The sequence below is a fragment of the Protopterus annectens genome, chromosome 4.part1 (assembly GCF_019279795.1).
Source record: "Protopterus annectens isolate FY-2018-M chromosome 4.part1, PAN1.0, whole genome shotgun sequence".
Taxonomy (NCBI): Eukaryota; Metazoa; Chordata; order Ceratodontiformes; family Protopteridae; genus Protopterus; species Protopterus annectens.
The window spans coordinates 798527214-798548222 of NC_056734.1; the positions used below are offsets into that span (position 1 = coordinate 798527214).

General features: G+C 38.7%; 1 protein-coding gene across 1 annotated transcript in view; it reads right to left on the minus strand.

Moving 5' to 3' along the window:
- The window catches only part of MED12L (mediator complex subunit 12L), a 919119-nt gene that overhangs the window by 602705 nt on the left and 295405 nt on the right, over positions 1–21009 (minus strand). Inside the window, exons 12-14 of the mRNA XM_044070851.1 lie at positions 16733–16921; positions 16318–16392; positions 16020–16204 (exon numbers count right to left, since the gene is read on the minus strand). Of these exons, the coding sequence (XP_043926786.1) occupies positions 16020–16204; positions 16318–16392; positions 16733–16921 (449 nt within the window). The remainder of the gene's footprint in view (positions 1–16019; positions 16205–16317; positions 16393–16732; positions 16922–21009) is intronic.

Here is a 21009-nt window from a genome sequence, read left to right on the forward strand (position 1 = left end):
CCCATTTAAGCCTACTACATGCATTATAGCTTTGTAATCCCTTCTTAAAAGTGCACATATAGATCAGATATCACAGATCCCTTTGTGATCAGGCTGACAGTAGAACTGGAATACCGATATGGAGGCAGTACTTCATAACCAAAAAAGAAAAGGCAACAGAAATCATATATTGCATACAACTGAATTCTAAACCTCAGAATTTTAAGTGATGCAGCTCTGTAAACAAATACAAAAAATATAATAAAAATAAATTCCGAGTTCCATTTTCAGTGGTAGCTTTACCATAGCCCTACTTATACAGATGTTTTACCACAGCACAACTCATGCATTATTCATATTTGTGAGCTCTTATAACAACTAGATAAGGAAAAACAGCAATGGGAGGGTGAATTTGGCCTCTAAATTCCACAATATTTTATGCCAAGACACAGAAATGAGTCTATTTCATCTGGTCCTGTTTACTAAAAAGACATTTAGGAAGGGAATTTTTTTTTTTTTTTGTAATCTGTTTTTTCACTTTCCCTAATATTTTATGCGATAGCACATTTGATTTTAGGGTTTTATCTCCATGTTCAGATTTCCCTTCTCCTCAGTCTTGCTCTCCAGATTTTTAAAGCTGTTAACTTGTTTCACAACTTTTCCCTTCTAACACAGTTTTCAGCTTCATGTGAATCCCCCATTTGCTGCCATGACCAATTTCTTGTCTGTACTTGGTTTCATCACTCTTTTATTCATGTTTTGCATTCCAACCCCTTTGTTTTAACAGGGATATCCAGACTGTATGAGCATTCAAGGACTATGTAGACTCCTCAGGCTGAATGAAGGGTGATCTTGCTCTATGCCCAAATTACCTGGAATATACATTTATAAATAGTATCAAAGCTGTAGAGCAAGTGCAAAATTTAACAGATGCCAGTATAAATAGATTTTAAATAATAAGGCATGTACCTCAGCTTAACAGCTTAATTAAGGAAATAAACATCTAAGAATGGGATGACAAAGAAGTAGATATTTGTAGAGGGTTCTGAAACATATTAGGGAAAACTTTATCATTAATATATCTTTTAACAAACTCATTAGAGAACTGGATACATTAGTGCCAAATGAATTATCAAGGGTGTGGAAACAGTAGAAATCTCAGACTAAATATATATGTGCATTACTAGCCATTCACTTGCCTAAGAAATGCATAGCAAATCAAAGGATCCAACACAGCTGTCTAAAGGTGCCCTTATTCGACAGTTCAAATTCTGTCACCAGCTTCCTGAGTAACATTTTGCTGGTGTTGGTGGATGTGGTTGGGCCAGACAAATGGGTCTATATCAAAACTGCGAAACCTCACATACGCGAATACGTAAACATTGTCACATATTAAGCGAACTGCAAAAACACCGAACGTCCTGAACCATGACATTCAAAATGTCGAATCGGCATAGTTGGCCAACCCCGCCGCCCGCTACGTACTACCTACACAAACAAAATAAATAATCCACATACATACACTTAACAAAACCCTACTTCTAACCCTAAACTAAAGCTCACATATAGTACTATGTATGCACTTATCTTAACCCGCACCCTAACCCTAAGGTCCATAACTATTGCACAACTACATTAAGGAGCTATACCCAAACAAAATAAATAATCCACATACATACATACACTTAAAACCCTACTTCTAACCCTAAACTAAAGCTTACATATATTACTATGTATGCACTTTCCTTAACCCGCACCATAACCCTAAGGTCTGTAACTAGTGCACACTTACCTTAAGGAGCTATACTGGAGAAGGGCCAACTATGATGATTCAACATTTTGAATTTCGTGCTTCAGGACGTTCTGTGTTTCCGCATTTCACTCAATATGTGTCGACATTTCCGTATTTGCACAATTGCGGTTTCTTGGTTGCAATAGGTAACCCAAACAAACATTATTAAATACTTAGGACTGATTTACACGTCCTGATTATGTTATTATTTCAAGCAAATGTCTTATATGTCATTATTAAATTCACAACTCTACAAATCACTTGACAGCTTCATCATGGACATAAATATATATGTGACAGAATCATTTTTCACAGTTGCTAAATAAGCTTGGCTTTCAAATAATGTTTCCAAATTAATTATCACCCACATCATCCTAATCATCCACCCTTCTCACTTTAAAGAAAAACTTAAAATTCATCTACCTAACACTAAGATCTGTCCCTGCCAAGACCCAACCTAAACTTTCAGCACCCCTCCCTTATCTACTCCACATACAATCTCAATGCCTCAAACACAAACAAGTTATTCTACTCTCTATACCTCTCTCCTAATGACTAATCTACTTGTAAATATGTAAATAAATTGTTTACTTCTGAATTAAAATTACATTTACTCTTTATTATATATACTTTGTATTACCTAGTTCACCACCTGTCTTACTGTTCCACTTACTTTTATTAATCAAGCAGATTTGCTTTACATTATCAAGTTTATATTTTTTTCTGTTTACTGTGTTGTTAAATTGGAGCTTTTCTCCTTGGGTCTCCACTGAAAATGGGCCACAAACTCAGCCGGACTAACCCGGTTAACAAATGTCAATAAATAAAATCAATAAATAATTATTTGAATAGATTCTGCTAAAGGCTATCATTTATTGCTTGCATTTTTCCTCTAAATTCTTTATTTCCATAATGAACAAGACAATAATGATACCAGTGATGCTGTTGTTGAATTCTTTATCCTTAAAATATCAGTTGATCTGCAAGTGTACCTCTTGATTGGAGTTATGGTTGAGTCCATCACTTTCACTGCTCATAATTTGTCATCTTCCTCTCTGAACTTCCCATTTTAAGAGATTGGCACCCATCAGTGATGATATGCACTATAATGCAATGCACTGCCTCTGGAAGCATGACTACAGCCTCACACATACTCATAGCTACCCCCACTACTAGTGGTCACCTTCCTGCAAATCAAGAAATAACAATGACTATTTGATATTGCTAACAAGCATCGTCCTAGTTTATAGTTTCCTGACTTAGAGGGATCTCCAGTAAAAAAATCTAGCTGCAGGGGCTTCCCACTTGTATTGAGATAGTGTAGGTGAATGTAGTTTATCCCTGACCCATCAATGCAGGCCCTCTTCTAATCTGGTTCATTTTGTAAGAACATATTTGCTATAGTTAACTTCAAAGACTGGAAGCTAGGTTAAGAAGGGAGGTGATGATTAGTGATCAGCAGTATGGTTTCATGCCAGGAAAGAGCACTACAGGTGCGATGTGTGCTCTGAGAGCGTTGATGGAGAAGTACAGAGAAGATCAGAAGGAGTTGCATTGTGTCTTTGTGGATTTAGAGAAAGCATATGACAGGGTGCCTAGAGAGGAGTTGTGGTATTGTATGAGGAAGTTGGGAGTGTCAGAGAAGTATGTAAGAGTGGTACAGGATATGTACGAGGGTAGTGTGACAGCGGTGAGGTCTGCAGTGGGAGTGACAGATGTGTTTATGGTGGAGGTGGGATTACATCAAGGATCAGCTCTGAGCCCTTTCTTATTTGCAATGGTGATGGACAGGTTGACAGACGAGATCAGACAGGAGTCCCCGTGGACTATGATGTTTGCAGTTGACATTGTGATCTGTAGTGAGAGTAGGGAACAGGTGGAGGAGACCCTGGAGAGGTGGAGATATGCTCTAGAGAGAAGACGAATGAAGATCAGCAGGACTAAGACAGAATATGTGTGTGTGAATGAGAGGGAGGATAGAGGAATGGTGAGGATGCAGGGAGTAGAGGTGGCGAAGTTGAATGAGTTTAAGTACTTGGGATCAACAGTTCAGAGTAATGGTGACTGTGGAAGAGAGGTGAAGAAGAGAGTACAGGCAGGATGGTGTGGGTGGAGAAGAGTGTCAGGAGTGATTTGTGACAGACGAGTACCAGTAAGAGTGAATGGGTTGGAGACAGTGGCATTGACAAAAAGGCAGGAGTCAGAGCTTGATGTGGCAGAATTAAAGATGTTAAGATTTGCACTGGGTGTGACGAGGGTGGACAGGATTAGAAATAAGTATATTAGAGGGCCAGCCCAAGTCGGAAGGTTTGGAGACAAAGCCAGAGAGGCAAGATTACATTGGTTTGGACATGTGCTGAGGAGGGATGCTGAGTATATTGGCAAAAAGATGCTAAGGATGAAGCTGCCAGGTAACAGGAAAAGAATAAGGCCTAAGATAACATTTATGGATGTGGTGAGAGAGGACATGCAGGTGGTTGGTGTGACAGAGCAAGATGCAGAGGACAGGAAGAAATGGAAACAGTTGATCTGCTGTGGCGACCCCTAATGGGAGCAGCCAAAGAAGAAGAAGAAGAACTTCAAAGACCCTGCTTGATGCATTCTCTGAATTACAGTTTTAAATTTTCTGAGATGAATATGTGCCATTCCTAGAACAGCAAGACTGAAATGTGTGAAAATGTGGGCTTGCATATACTAAATCCAAGATTACAGAGTCTTAGAATTTTCTCTTGTCTCTAAGGCATGGTCATTCTGGAGCTGGTATATAAAAGTAGCAGGCATGTGAGAGGTGCAGCTTCTTACAGTGGAGGGTACAGAGGACTTGGCCCCTGGAACAAAATAATTTCATTGGAGAGCAGCAGTAATTGATGTTTGCTGTTCTGCTTTAGTTTTGCTATTTCTTGTCATAATTCTCAGACCCATAAATACAGGTCTCCGAATTACAATAGGGAGGTAAGCACTGATTTGGATAAATTGCAAGCAGTAACAACTAGAAAGGAAAAAGGAAAAGAATAACAGAACAGAGCTCAGAACAGTTCTGGTTAAGGCAGATCCAAGTGCAAAAGCTCTAGGTGAGAGGCAAGATAATAATAAGCATACTCACAGTACCACAGACCAAATTATGACAGTGTCAATGTCTGAGTTATACTCAGGATGGAATGCAATTTGACTGCTGCAAAGGTCAGCACAGTTATGCTGCAATTAAGAAATGTCTGATAAACAACTACAAGCTATTCCATCCTTGTATGTTTTGTCTTTCGTCTTTTCCCTGTTAGGGGTCACCACAGCAGAACTCTGGTCCACTAATGATTGGCAGAAGATTTTTACGTGCCGAGTTGCCAGCCCTGACACACAACCTTCAAAGAAAGTATGCCCATTCACGCATGTCTCCACACAGAAGACGCTTTAGCTGAGAATCGAACAGGACAACGTCTTACTGTGAGGTGACAATGCTACCGCAGCACCACCACCGCAGTAAACCACCTTCCAGTACCTTCACATCATGGGACACTTGAGGTACAGTAAACTTCCAAGGGCAAAATGTCTTCTGATTCCCGTGGATTCTTTCTCAATAAAAAAAATGAGGAGAAACATAAACTCATTCAAACAAAAAATCACAACCATAATGCAAGGAGAGTTTGGACTTAGGAAAGGCGGCCTGAGTACAGAAAGAGATTGAGTAAGACCCTACACCTATATGCCTGAAACTTCTGGGCCTTTCTTACTAAGATGGAACTGTTATGAAAGGAGGTTGGTTCAAAGAAGTCCAGCATCATTAGGAAGGGAGTATGCCCAAAGGAACTCAACACCATCACACATGTAGACTCAACTCACAGCCTAACAAGCTTGTCAAACATGACATTTTTATCCTGCAGTGAGGTGAAGGTTGTTCAGAAGAGTAAGGATAAGTAACACTAACTGTAGGAAAAACTGATCAGGTAGAGCTAGGCCTCATTTCTGTTATCTGGCAAGAAAGGTTAAGACTGCCACAAATCCCCATGGATAAACCAATGGCCCATGTATATGTGCATCCAAAACCTAAAGTGCACTGTAACTGTCTGATGAGGTTGGTAACAGTTAATATTCTGCCCAAATTAAAAGTAATTTTTATTTCGAGGACTTACTGGAAACCTTCCTCTCAGCCTAAAGCATCCATAATATCACAAAAAATGGTACTTTCAAAAGAAAACAGCTAAGCTCTGAGCTAGAACTAACTGTCCTGACACTCACAAAGGATGTCCCTAGCTAAGTACAAAAATGTTTTTTTTTTTACCCCCATTATAATAAAACCCAATCAGTACCCTCTTGTATTGCCATGAAATATCAAAAATAAATTCTATACTGTTCTTTAAACTACATAATGAGATGCAAAACTAAAAGGAGCAACAAGAAAGTATACATAAACACTCTGTGGCACATGAGGGACAAAGAGACAGACAGAACCTCAATCTACCCATTTTTAGCTGCAGTACTAAACCTTTATTTCAGGTAGGGACAGCTATAAATGAAAGAAATGCCAAAGGAAGGAACCTACGTCCCTTTTGGTGGCTGAAGAGCTGACGTTAGAGTGTCCCATCTTTGGAGACTCTATCCAGGCATGTTTTTTTTTAAACTTCAGGTCAAGAAAAGAACTGGAGATCATGCTTAATAAAGTACCACATTACAAACTAGGTGCTTATTCATAATCAGAAAGACCCAATAAGTAGCTAGGCTTCTTAATCAAAAGGAATAAGAATCCAACTCACAATTTATTTGGTTAAGATCAGGTTCCCTGTCCCACTAGGGTGAAGTGGTCTATGACTCAGAAATAAAAAGAGTCTAAGTGTTTAGTCTCTCTACAAGCAAACAATGATATGAGATACAACAGACAGTTGAAAATAATGCCCACAGAAGGTTTCAGAGACAAGGGACCAACATTAGGAAAAAGTCTAAACCATGCGATGGACCTTTCACCACAGAATGTTTCTTGTCCATAGCAATGCCCTTGTTCTGAGGCTGTCACAATACAACACACACAACACAGAATGTGACTGCATTATTGTCCATACATTACAAGTTTCCAGACCAAAACCATTAGTGATCTCTCAAAGTACAAGAGTGATTGGCAATGAGAGAACACAGTTCTGCATCTGAAAAGATTAAAAAAAATTGGGAAACTGAATATGAGCCAGAAAAGCCATTCATGAAAACCTTGATGATTTGTTAAAGCTATTGCCAAAAAGGATATCCGTTCCTCAGTTGAATCTCCTTCTGAACCATCTTGTAGGACTGTCTGAAGCCAGTCAACTCACAAAAGGTGCAAGGGCATTCTATTATTTGGTACAATAGCAATCCCCCTAGGAAGATTCAGAATTCTGAGAAGGAATGATGCTTATTTAGAGCAAGGTGGAAGTAACTAGTACAAGGACACCTGATATAAGCTGGAGGAAATCCCAACGACTTGCCACAACCCAGACCCCCTGCAAAAACAAGAAAGTATGGGACTCAGTAAGACCAATCTGGAATGTAGGAATGCTAGTCCCAACAATAAGGTGAAAACACACTTCCTTTTTTTGTACAATGGGGAGGGCTGGTCTCTTCAGTCCTCTTAAAATCAAGTGTAAATACTGTCCCGCAATGGCGGCTGGTGACTTCAAATCAAAGGGGGCCTGCAGGAGACAGCTGAATGGGTGGGGTCAATGGGAAGGGGTTCAGCCAACTAGAAAGGGAGAGGAGCTATGCTCAAAACCATAAAAACTAACTTTAATTAAATACGCTGCCCTGGGTGCCAAACCGTCATTATGAGAGTCCAATCAAGACAAAAATAAGTGTAGAAGAATAAAAATATTTCAATGCATTGGCTGCATGACAGCTTACTTAATATCTAGATGGAAACAAAAGGTTGTGAGGCATGAAAAAATACATTACTTTTCAAATACATTACTGGAATGCCAGTCAAAATCAAGTATAAGAAAAACAAGCAGCACTCAACTCAAACCACTTCTCCTTGCACTGCAGTCCTAATTATAATATATTCAGCTTTATTAAAGTACCAAGTAACATGCTGAAAGTAGAAATCTATGTGATGCCCCCACTTGTAAAAATGTTTCTTATCCAAAAAAGACCTGCTGCCTGACAACTATCTACTTGTTTCATGGGGAAAACATGATCAAAGTAAAAAATGAAAAGCAAACAAGAAACAAGCTCAAGATACATTGCTTAAAGGATTACTGTACAGGTTATGGACCACACGATTGGCATTCTGTTTAGTTTACGGGTAAAGCCAGTAGAGATGACTGGAAGTCTCCAACAAGTGTAATGAGCTTTTTAAAATAATGTAATCCTGTCCTTCAATACCCAAGGCTTATACATTATCTAGTTAAGTATTCTCTGCATGGCAACAACAGAAAGGCTTTCAATGTTGGCAATGCTTTAACAGTATGCTTATTAAAGCTTACTTGCATCTTACGATCTCAGACAAGCTTACCTTATGGTCATTAAAGCATTGCTATTTAAACACAGAGCAACAGGCACTTTCTGAGTAGTAAGCATAAATCAACTGTACAAAAATATGACAGAAACCAGACCATTCTGCAAAATCAAGGACAGATGAAAAGCCACTGTATTACTTGTGTCTTCCTTGGATGGGGGGACACACTGCACATTTATACTGCATAACTGCTCCTTGCCTTGCTTGGACACATCCAGAGTCACTACATGGAGGAGTGAGGTGTAACAAGTATGTCACAATTTGAAATGTCTCTGGCTGACTGTGATGGCCCTGACACATTTGTCATACCTCTCAACCTCAGAGGAAGAAATCTGGACAAAGCCATACATAGAAGTGGGACAAAGGCCCAAAAATAAGGACAACTTTTAAATACTGCTCTTATAAACTTAGAAAGATAATAGAATAGGTCTTGCATTAGTATGAATTTTCTGAAGGGTATGAAATCTGAAACTCAAATGTCTGTCATTATTTTCTAACTTCAGTCTTTAATGATTTACCACTAATTTGCCAAAAAAACACAATTTTATGAAAAATGGACCAAAAATGTGATACAAAAATATAAAATAGCCACACAATACAGCTGGGAACCTGTCAAAGCAGGGGCACTTTAATATTAGTACTGCTAACTTGAGCAGCTGACAAAATAAAAGAATCTACATGCATTTCTGAAATAAAAGTAATCTATAACTTTGATTATTACAGTTATTTCTTAATTGTAAACCCACCATGTTTTCTTCCAAAATTGCTATTTTGCGGAGGGATTATTAGGGGGAAGAGTAACATTTTGAGCCAAAATCGGGGACAGTTGAGAGGTTGGCTATGCCTAATTCTATAAAGCAATTTATTTGCATGTACCTCTCAACCTGTTAATGCAATAAATCTGGACAAGGCCAAATATATTGGGGAAACATATAAACAGTACTAAAAATTGCTCTTGTATAAACTAAGACAGTTGATAGAATAACAGGTCTTACTTTAGCATGCATTTTTATGAAGGTTATGAAGTCTGAAACTCAGTGTATCCATTATTTAGTGACTTAATTCCTAAATGATTTGCCAGAAAATTACAAATTTTATGAGGAACAAACCAAAAATAAGAAGCAAAAATCTATTCATTCTTTGAAAATCTGGACAGTTGGGAGGTATAGTTCAGCTGGGCCTGTCTGAGTTTGCTGCCCTTCCCCCTCACAAAATCATGGTCGAATGGAGCCTCTGCAGGCATACCAATGATCCATTACTTGGCTATTTCACTCCATTTACCATAAACACTAATGTGCATACTGCTTTAATTCTATGATGATTTGGACTTCATTTGAAAGTTTTATTTTGCATTTTACAGCACACACACTAAGACATCTGTTAAACAAAGCAATGCAGTCTCACATTAAAACTTCTCTGACCATGAAACTCACATTCATTAAAACAGCATTGAAACCCACATTCAAAGAAAATGCATTTTGCCAGTGGCAGATAAAGATTCATTTTGGGCTGTTTTCAAATCATAGGCCCCTTGCATATGAAACATACATGTGCTCTTTGATACACCTTCCTGATTGTACTAAATTATATTCCTTGTACAATACAGTACAGTTGTTAGAGGGCGTTTTAAATTTGTTTTGAACATTTTTCCAGTAAGCAATGAAACAAAACACTTGCACCCATAATGACAAAACTGCCCATTTCAGAACATTTCCATCATAAAAGTCTACTCAGACTTCTACAGTCCACCATTATCAGTAAATATGCACAATTCTACAGTCCAGCATTATCAGTAAATATGCACAATTCTACAGTCCACCATTATCAGTAAATATGCACAATTCTACAGTCCACCATTAGGGTTACCACCTGTCTCACTTTGCGAGGGACAGTCCCTCTTTGGGCAGTTGTGTCCTGCAAAAAAATTGATAAAATGGCAAATGTCCTGAGATTTTTAGGACAAAAAATTCCCTATATTTTCTTTAATAATTGCATAAAACAGTTATTTTGTATCTGAAACACCTAAATGTTATAAGAAACAGAATAAGCAACTATAATGCTACAAGAATAAACTTTTATTTAGGCAAAAAAGTGAAGCTCTGTCTTTTGTATTGGCTGGGGGTATGTTTTGCCCTGCAAAATTTGACGTTTCTACAAAAAATGTCCCACTTTGGGCAACTGAAAAGGTAGCAACCCTATCCACCATTATCAGTAAATATGCACAATTCTACAGTCCATTATCAGTAAATATGCACAATTCTACAGTCCATTATCAGTAAATATGCACAATATCTGAAGAAGTAAAAGTCATCTAAATAATTCCACATTAAAGAAATCTGTAACTAATGAAGAGGTTGCTGCTAGCAAACATCTTTATATTTAATGGTTTCATCGAAAAATAAAGTGTCTGTTGCCCCTGAGGAATAAATTGCCTATATTATATTACAAAAATGATAAACTAGTAATATTGCAAGAGGAAATGGATGGCAAACTGATAACAGGCTCATAGTTAGTATCTTCACCAAAGAAGACATTCTCAGTACAGCAGCATCCACCCCTTGTGGGAGTAGAACCCACAGCCCTCTGCATCAAAAGCAAGTACATAACCTGTTGTGCTACTAACTATGCAAGCTGCCTTAATATAAGCAGCACTAAACTTCTCTTCCCCTGCAGCTCTCAGCTCCTTGTAAAATCTACTCAATACTCAACTGTATCTCAACTTTGCAGCACAAGAAATCTGGAAAAAGCCAAAATGTATTGGGGGGGGGGGGGGCGGGTCAAAAGCCCAAAAAACAGGGACACATTAAACATTGCTTGCATAATCTTGGAAAGTTGCTAGAATAAAATGCTGTGTTACCACCATACATTTTACTGCCAGGGTCCCTGTGCAAAACAGTCAGAGCAACATACCACTACTCCAAATCAGCTGTTTTGTGAAAGAGAAATGCTGTGTTACCACCATACATTTTACTGCCAAGGTCCCTGTGCAAAAGAGTGGAAGACTGAAATGTAAATGGCTATCATTTAGTGAATTCAGTTCTCACCATAGCTGTCAACGTCTTAGTACAAAACATCTGGACAAACCCAGTAATGAGAGAATACAGCCCTCAAACATATTCAGTGAATTCAGTTCTTGCCATAGCTGTCAACCTTAGCACAAAAAACCTGGATAAAACCAATAATGGGGGAATACAGTCCCAAAAATAGGGACAAATTTCAAATATTCATCTTATAAACTTAGAAAATTGCTAGAATAAATGGTTGCGTTACTATGTATTTTCTGAAGAATATGAAGTCTGAAATTCAAATGCCTGTCAATTTTACTGCTGATGGAACAAAAACAATTTTCAGCAGAGGCCCAGGGAGAAATACTGCAGACACATGTCTTTGTAAAATTGTAGGACACCAGACCAAATCCACACAAACACAGTGAGGAGATGCAGACTCCACACAGAAGGCACCCCAGCCAAGAATCAAACCAGAAAATCCTATAACTGGGAAACAACAATGCTACCACTGCACCATCAAATATGCAAGAAATTAAACATTCAGAAACCTGAAGTCTGAAATTCAAATGCCTGTCAATTTTATTTAACATTTGTTAACCAGGACAGTCTGACTTGGAACAAAAAACAATTTTCAGCACAGGCTCAGGAAGAAATAATGCAGACATGTCTTTGTAACATGGGAGGACACAAAAGCAAACCCACACAAACACAGGTAGAAGATGCAGACACCCCAGCCAAGACTCAAACCTGAAAACCTACAACTGTAAGGCAACAATCCTACCACTGCACCATCAAACATTTAAACTTCAAGAAACCACAGATATTATGAGGAACAGAACAGATCAAATATGAGGCAAACATCTGCAAATTTATTACAAATGGTGGTGGGTAGGGAATTCAGGCCCTTAACACCTGCATACAAGGTACAGGGTTCAAGCCTGAGGTATTCCCTACCACACCATCATGAGTCTGCTCTAGCCACCAGTATATAGCAACTGGGGCATTTTACACACAGACACACAGACATACACACCTCCACTTTGCCTGCTTGCCTTCTCGCCGATATCCGAACAGCCCCACCGATGATTTAAATAACTGCTCCCCTATCCACTTTGCCGACGAGCCAAATAACTGCTTCGTTGCCGCCGATATCTGAACAGCCCCTTTGCCAGTATTCTTTGCACGATTGGTCCATCCCAAAGTATTCCTTGCAGTCCAAATCCACGATCGGTCCTGCCTGCGACTGCTGCAGTCCGGAGTGCCTCCATTTCATGACGTCACCACCGCACAGACTGCTGGGCATCTTGGGGCTGAGATGCCTTTCCCCCTATCTAGACTGCTGAGAAAGCAGTCTCAGATCATGTGCGCATGAGTACACTTCCGGGAATTTTCAGTTTTTGATTTTGTGTTTCTCTGTTCTATTTTTACTTGTTTTTTAGGTGGGAGGACTGCAGTCCTATAGCACGAGCCGCCCCTGCTGTCCCGTGAGAACTGTAAAAAAATGGGCCTATCCCAAGAGCTCCTGTGCAATAAAACTATCTAAAAAGAATACAAGAATAGGAGCGTAGAAGTGCAGCGGAAGTGACCAAAAGTAGCGATGCCCAATTCTACTGAATAAATAGATGATTCTTCTAGCCAGGTTGAATGAAAGGATCATCCTTTTACCCTAGAGTCATTGTAGTCAGAAGACTAGGCTATGGCAAGAAGGTAGGTAGAGACGACTACAAAGATGAAGGAAATATAAAAGGCTGCTTGTCCTTGCCTTTGGGATAAGAGCTGGGTTTCCTCCTCTTCCCTGGAAAAAGAACTGGGACCAAAAATTACAGAAAATGGCTTGTTTGTCCAGAAGGGGATATGCTTCTTCTCAAAGCCATCCTTCATCATGGCTTGAGTGGAATGGACAAATAGAATTCACATTTTGAACTTACAGTGTGAAATGTAGCAAAGTAGTCAATCTGTGAACGAGGACTACCTTAGCCACTCCATTTAGTGAAGGCACCCACCCATGGTTACAGACGCAGCAACAGCATCTGTACAGTCCAAATTACAGGGGGCATAAACAGGATCTGTAAGAAATCCTTCTTAAGCTCAGACTCCTGGAACATCTCTGGCTTTCCTACTGTCAATTATAACAGGAAAGGACTGTAATTTTGCAGGTGAGATTGACAATAGAGGGCCCAATGCACCAGTGTGACAATAAAGTATATCTTCTGACCACATCAATCCAACGTTTGATAGTCACTGGCAGTTGGTAAAGATTCAAAGATTCAAAAGATTCAAAAAAACTTTATTGTCATTTAGGACCACACAAGTCCAGCCTAAACGAAATTAGAAATGGCAGCTCATGAGAGAAATACAGTGCAAATACTATAGATACAGCGGTATCAGAGAATAACATAAGAAAGAAAATAACAAGACGTATGACATGCATGAGGTAGTTCACATTACATAAACACACTCAATACCCATTATCCAATGATAAATAATAAATAAAAAAGGAGAAAAAGGAGAAGGTGAAAAGACTACCATTTCCTGGGATTACTGATGACCATAAAGGAGTCAGATTAAAGACACTTCGGCAGTGCATCACTCTAACTATCCAGGAGTCTGTATCAGGCATTGCCCTTCTTCAGAGCTGTAGTAGTAGTAGTAGTAGTATATAGGTGCCTATGGGCTTCCAAGAATTCCAGGTTGTTCCATTTCTCCCAAGGAAGGGGAATTAGGTGAAAGCAAAGCAAGCTAAACCATATTAACCATATGGAATCCAAACTGAAAGACCACCTGAAATGGTGGAGAAAAAGTGAAATGGCATATTCTCTATGCTTTTCTCAAATACAACATTTAAAACATTCAGGTTATAAAAAACAGAACCTTAGAAATAAGAGAGTCCTGACTCTTCCAAAAACTCTAAGCAAAGGATTGTGTACAGGCATGGACAAGAGCAATGCCTCTGCCAAGAAATGGACAGCTACAGGATCTATACAACATATTTGCACAAGTGGTGGTACAAAAGAGGATAGACCTGCTTCTTGCTTGGGACTAGTATGTTATCAAAAACTGTAGGTGTGATATTCAACCCAACAAGAATCAAACATGTGTTCTCATATCTCATCTCTGGACTACAACCCTTGTCTAAGCTCATGCAGTGTCTCTCCTCAGCAAGAACTGAATGTTGTTATTCAGGATGGCATATGGGATAGTCCCAGGGGAAGAAATCTCATGCCTAAGCATTACTAGCTAAACTGCAGGTGGCTCAGGACCAAGTTCCATGGGAGAAAAAGATGAAGACATGACTATTACCTATATGCCCCCTCTTTTGACTATCTGCACAGGTACAGGATGCAAGGCTAGGGGGTTGGACTGACTGGCTGATGCAATCTCACTCATCTTGTAGGCAGGGAGAAGGCTGTACCTCACCACTTGAAGTGAAAACTAAAGGGATCATTATCTGTTCCACCCATGGGGCGTGAGTCTATGCAGCAAAAGCTCGTTGTGGTATATGACATACATTGAGAAAGTCAAGACTAGTTTACTGTTAGATGCTTGACACTCAGAAATCTAAGCACAGGTTGTGCTGTGTAATAACTGCAGACTTACTGCAAACACTGTCATGCTGAGTACCAGCATAATCAAAAAATACACCAAACGCCAAAACTCCCTACTGCTCCAGATCCAGGCTCAAGCGCTATCATGGGTCCAGACTGGGGATAACTTTGGACAGTCAGTAATGTCATAATTTGACATTCCAGCTGTGAGCATGCAGGGTTCCCACAGCTTAACTCGACCTTCTGAATCTCAAGCATGTGACTGTAAACCCATCAAAAGTAGGTGGATGCATGTTCAGTGTGACTTACATCAACGTATGTTACTCAGGGGAACTGTTGTAACAGTAATGACTCTAGGGATTGGGAGTGGAGTCAGCAGAAACACACAGACAGACTATCCCATTTCCTAGCACCTGCCTCTTAACTCAGTGGGGGATGAGTGTGTTAATAAGGCCCTCTGATTGGGGGTGGGGTGCGGGGTGAATGGACTGTAGAGCTCCTGTCTTGATGGAAATTGCCTGAATCTCACACTGACGGGGAGAGAGAGAGAGAGAGAGAAACAGAGAGAGTGAGAGAGAGAAATGAGTCAGCTGAACTCAGAAAAGAGAGGCATTGGACAACATCCTGGGGAAAAGGGAAAAAATCCAAATATGTCAAAGTGGTCCTCCTCGAATTCATGCTGGAGGGTCATAGGCTCAAGCTGATGGGTTGAATGGAGGAAATGCCTCAGAATGAACCTTTAGAAGGATGGAAATGGAACCTTGCCCTCTCTCTCTCTCTTTCTCTTTCTCTTTTTGATGTTTCTGTTTTACCACTGTCACAGTGCCTCATAGGGAGCTCAGGCCCTCTCTAAATAGGGTGGACCAGTCCCGTTGAGAACTGGAAGACTGTATCAAATACAAACCAACTTCTATGAGGGTTAGGCTTCAACCACTCCTCTAACCTAAGTCTCCACTAATGAAACTCTGGCCTTTTCCTTGAATCAATGGATGGAGTTTATAGCTAGTCCCATAATACACGTTCTTCTACTTTCTAACTTCTACTTCCCCTTCCACTTATTTAAAAAAACTGTAATACAATAGAGATGCAACAAAAACAAAATACGGAAGATAAACTGAATCTTAAGGTTTGATATCATATGGAAATTAGTCAAATTGTAACCATCCAACTCACAGGTATTTATACTGTATGGGATTTTTGACAGAGTAACAGAACATGAATCATACCTAAGAAAAGTATTTTTTCCATCAGGCCTTGGATCAGTGGTGGCATCAGAAGTATTTTGGAATATCTCAGCTTCTACTGGACTGGAAGAGCAGTTGCTGACATCAGAAGAGTGTTGAAACACCTCGATCGTTGCCTTTGCAATGTTATCTAAAAGCGTGTTCATTTCTGATGCAGCTCCAGAGACCTGAGAAGTGATACAGCATTAATCATTTAATGCCAGTTATCCAACAGACTTGTAAGTGATGGCAAGTAAACAAAACAAATGCCAGCATGATATCTGCCAAAACAGTTACTCACAGGTTCCTTCATACACTGCATGATCATTAACTGAAGCTCCAGCCATGACTGCCTGAGGGTCCATTGGTCTAAGTTCTGGGAAAAGGGTATAACAGAAGAGTACAGTAAGACAATGTGTGAAATATTGCACAGGTGTGTTAAATAAGACAAACTTAATCACACATTCAGAACGATCTCATCATGACTAAATAAATGCAATCTAATTTGCCACTTCAACAGTTGGTCATTCGTTGAGCTGATTCATAGAATATATGAATATGAACAGAGTATACAATGCATCCATAAAGTGAAAAAAAAAATCCCAACAGAAGTTAGTGTCGCACATGAACAAATGTACAGATATTCAAGATACTGTAATTTGAAAACAGAACTTCTATTCGAATCAGCATAACTCTGTGTTATACAACTTTCATACCTGCAGAATGTGTTTGATGTACTGCCATTGCACATCTGCTCCCTCTACATATTCCTTCACTCCATGAGGATAGCAAATCAGCTGAAGCAGTTTACGAGCCTGCCTGTTGGAAAGGGCTGGATCTAGTAGCAGGTCCTTATCTGTGCACAGTCTCTCTGGTTCTTTCAAGCAATGTTCTGCAACCCACTCCTAACAAAAAAAGACAAATAGGAATTCATAAATATTCCCATATTTTACAATTCATTCAGCAGTTACATGCTTATTTTACAAATTATAGGTTCATAGATTAGTACTAAGCTAATAACCTTTGCGAGCCATTTTAAGCCAAGCATCCTTTGTGAGGCTCAAACCTTGCACCTTGTGTTTGTAAGAAAAAGACCTTAACCATTAGGCCACCCTCCCAACCCCTCAGCAATTGTCTCTGTTCAGTGGGAATAAAACGCTTTGATTTCTGTTTAAGATAGTCCATTATTTACTGCAGCAGAGCAGATACTTAAATAATGAAAAAAAATCATAAAATGGTTCATCAGTTTGCAAACCTCAGTAAAAAAAATAAGAAACCTGCAGGCCACAGAAACCCTGACAGGTACAACAGCCAGTAAATAAGCAGTAAAATGCACAATGATTCAAAAACAATGGATTAGCGCTTTCGTTTATTAAATATAAACTTCTTGTTTGCAGATATATTGAGGTACAGAATATTTCTATTATTAAGCAGTAAATGCAGCTTATTTAATGAATAATAATGATTCATAACATGCATCCAGTACATTTCATCTTTATGAAATAATATTAAATCATAGAGAGCATCAATAAAAAAAGTATATTCGCACAAATAAAATATGACATATAGAAACTTATTACATCAAACATCAAGCTGCAATTCAGATAAACAAGCATCTGTGTGGATTCAAAAGTAATAAGGTGCATTGTTGATGACAGGATATGTGCCATTGATAAGACTTTTAGTAAAAGAACTTTCCCTAAAACAAAACACATTGCATCCACACAGCAGTAAGGAATTCTACTTGTTATATTAACTATGTAACAATTCTCATATAGTGCCTGGGATGACTTTCCTAAATAACATAGCACACTGATGGACTTATCACAATATATCTTAGGGCCATATTATGCTTCAGAACACATTTACCTTTCCTAAACATCTGGTTATCATTGTAAAACCTTATCTTCCAAGACAGGTCTTACAAACAGGGCATTAATCCAGTCTGACCATGCAGCATATTTGGGAGCATTTTAAACAGACTTACTATCATAATTTATACAGATACTGTTTTAGAGTACTGAGAGACTGTAAGGACAATATTGCCTGTGTCTGACTTATTGCATAGTACTGCATAGTTTAGCAAACATTTGCACTGTATTTTGTCAGTAACAAGTGATGCAAGCTGAACAGTTTGTTGTTGGCTAAGATATGGGTAAAGTCTACTACACATTGCAATAAAGGCATCCGTATGGTCTGCAAAACAGGAAAGTGGTTCATTTATTTACTGTGCTTACAGCAACACCTTTCACATGGAAAAAGCCACTGCACTTGAAATAGGGAAAATATTATATTCACATACAGTAAACTTAGAAGCAAATTCAAAATCAGCGAACAAACATTAAACCAAGCATCTTTTTTAAAGGTGACTAGGTCCTGCCTTCACCCCCCACTCCACTTATCTATACTAATTTCGTAGTTTTGCAGGCACAGTCAGCAGTTTCAAGAACCATGTTGTTTCCTAACAATAGAGTTCTAGCGACCTACTATTTGCTACACATATACACATATTGTAAATCTTGACTACCAACACTTGTTATGCAAAAAAAAAAAAAAAAACTATGTAAAACTTTTAATGTAAAATGGCTTTTTTTACTTTGTAACTGTCAATATCATTGGTTCCTCTTGATGTATAACTTTCAAATCCTACTATTGTAAACTCTTTAAATTGGGCTTGTGATATTAACATCTATGTATATTTTTTTACTTCAGAGCATTTCCTCCAATGAAACTGCAATTATTATATAATCTACATGTAGGATTACTTAAAACTAACATTTTCTAGTATACTTATTAGAAAAGGGCTCCTTTACAGTCTGGACTGCACATGAGTTAGGGGAAGTAATCAAGGTACATGTAGATCATTCCTAGTATAAACAAGACCAAGGAAAGACTAAATTTAGCAGTTTAACATGCACACACACACACACACACACACACACACACACACACACACACACACACACACACACACACACACACACACACACACACATATAACCACGCTCACTCTAAAATGATCAAGAAAATAAAATGAGGCTTATCATTTAGAATAGCAAGAGGTTAAAAGAAAGAAGCATACAGAGGCACAAGGGGAACTCTTAATATATGTGGACAATATACTTAATTTTTAGAAGGGAGCACTTCAATAACTGTTATTGGTAACTCACCTTGAGCATAGAACCATAGGTTCATAGGTTCATAGGATGGTACTCGGCTATTGGCCCTAGGGCCTATACAAGCCTTGCCATAACAATTCCCTGGCTATTTCTTCCCACAGTATTTACTTCCCTGGACCCCTAGCTACTATTGCTCAAAGGTTCAAGTGTAAGTACTAGGCAATCAGTCTGTAGAGCATTACAAGCCTAGCCAGCAACAGGTGAAGAGAAGTATTACACCAATTTGGGATATAGGATGAGGACGACAACATAGTGGTTAGGGATCCAAAGCAAATTTTGGTAGTATTTCAGAGTTATCACCAATAGCTTTATATACCTGAAAAAGACTATTAAGAGATGTACAACTTATAAATGAATATTTGGAAAGGATACAACTCCCGATGGCTGCCTCCACACAATCTGATATGCTTACCACTCTCATAACTGTTGAAAAGATGATAGCAGCACTAATTAAGCATTGGAATAGGAAATTCCAACATCCCAGATTGGATCCCTGTGGACATTCGGAAATTAAGAAATAGAGAAACACAAGATTGACTTAATCAATGGGGTGTTACTGGGTCTGGAACCTCCACTGAAATGGAAACAAGTGACTGTCAGTGTTATCCATAAAGTAGGTAAATACTCATCTCTGGCATCCTCCACAAGGCCATACAAGTTTGAAGCTGAAGCGTGAATACAGAGTTCTCATTGTCTTCTCTACCTGAACTAATATATGAAAACCAAAGTGAGTTTACATAGGGGTGACAAACATCTGAGAATACTTTGAAGGCTCTATATCAGATATTGGAGGTGAAGAAAACTAATAAGTTGCTATTACTTAGCAGCCTTGAAGCAAGTAAGGATTTTGCCTGTGTACAATGACCCTTTTTGTTTCAGTTTATGGGGAAAATGCAATTGCAAGAGAGGTTTATACTGCTTCTAGAGAGACTCAATAAGAGATCTACTGCTAGAGTGCAAACAACGTGCCAACACTCAGAAAGCGTTCTGTTACACAGATGAACTCTCCTGCAGTGAACTCTGTCTCACTTCTTTTAGCACCTCCTTTGCAGACATTGGTCTTATTGATATAGTACTTAGAAACTCGAGGTTTCAATGTAGTGGGATAAGATATTAAGCTTTCAGCTTTTGCTGACAATGTTAACAGTCACACTAGGAAACCAAAAGCACGATCTACTGAATTCATTGTCCTATCTGTCTACGTTTGGTAAGCACTCTAGTTATAAAATGAATGTGGCTATAACTAAAGCAGATTAATTTTATTTTGTTCCAATATGGAAATTAAAGGTACAGTATGCTTTCATGGAGGCAAAAATAGCATTTAGTAATGTGGTTATCTGATACAGTCAAGTAATCAGCAAATTCTTTATACAAAGAGATAAAACACAGCTTTAATTTTTTATTTCTATAATGGGATGTTTTGCCATTGAACTTTGATCAGATAATACAGGCACTCCCATGTTTGTGTTACCATTATTACTGTACCCAGCACAGGCTTTTCCATTTTGTTCCTACAAATAATATTTAACAAGGTGGCTTTTCTGGCAGCAGCAAAGACAAAGAACTGCATGGGATAAAGTAGTTTTAACCAAGAACAGACAAAGGAGGAAGATTCCAGACTATTACAACTTTAACAGAGCCTGAAAACTAAAACATATTACGTTTTATATAGTTAGGGATTTATGGCCTGTTAGAAGCATTTATTTGTAGGCACAAATAGGCTAAGGCAAGTAAGCGCCTTTAAAGATTCTCTGTATTGATATTCAACTAAACATGATGTGGGAGATGATCTGTTAGTGATATCAATTCTGACA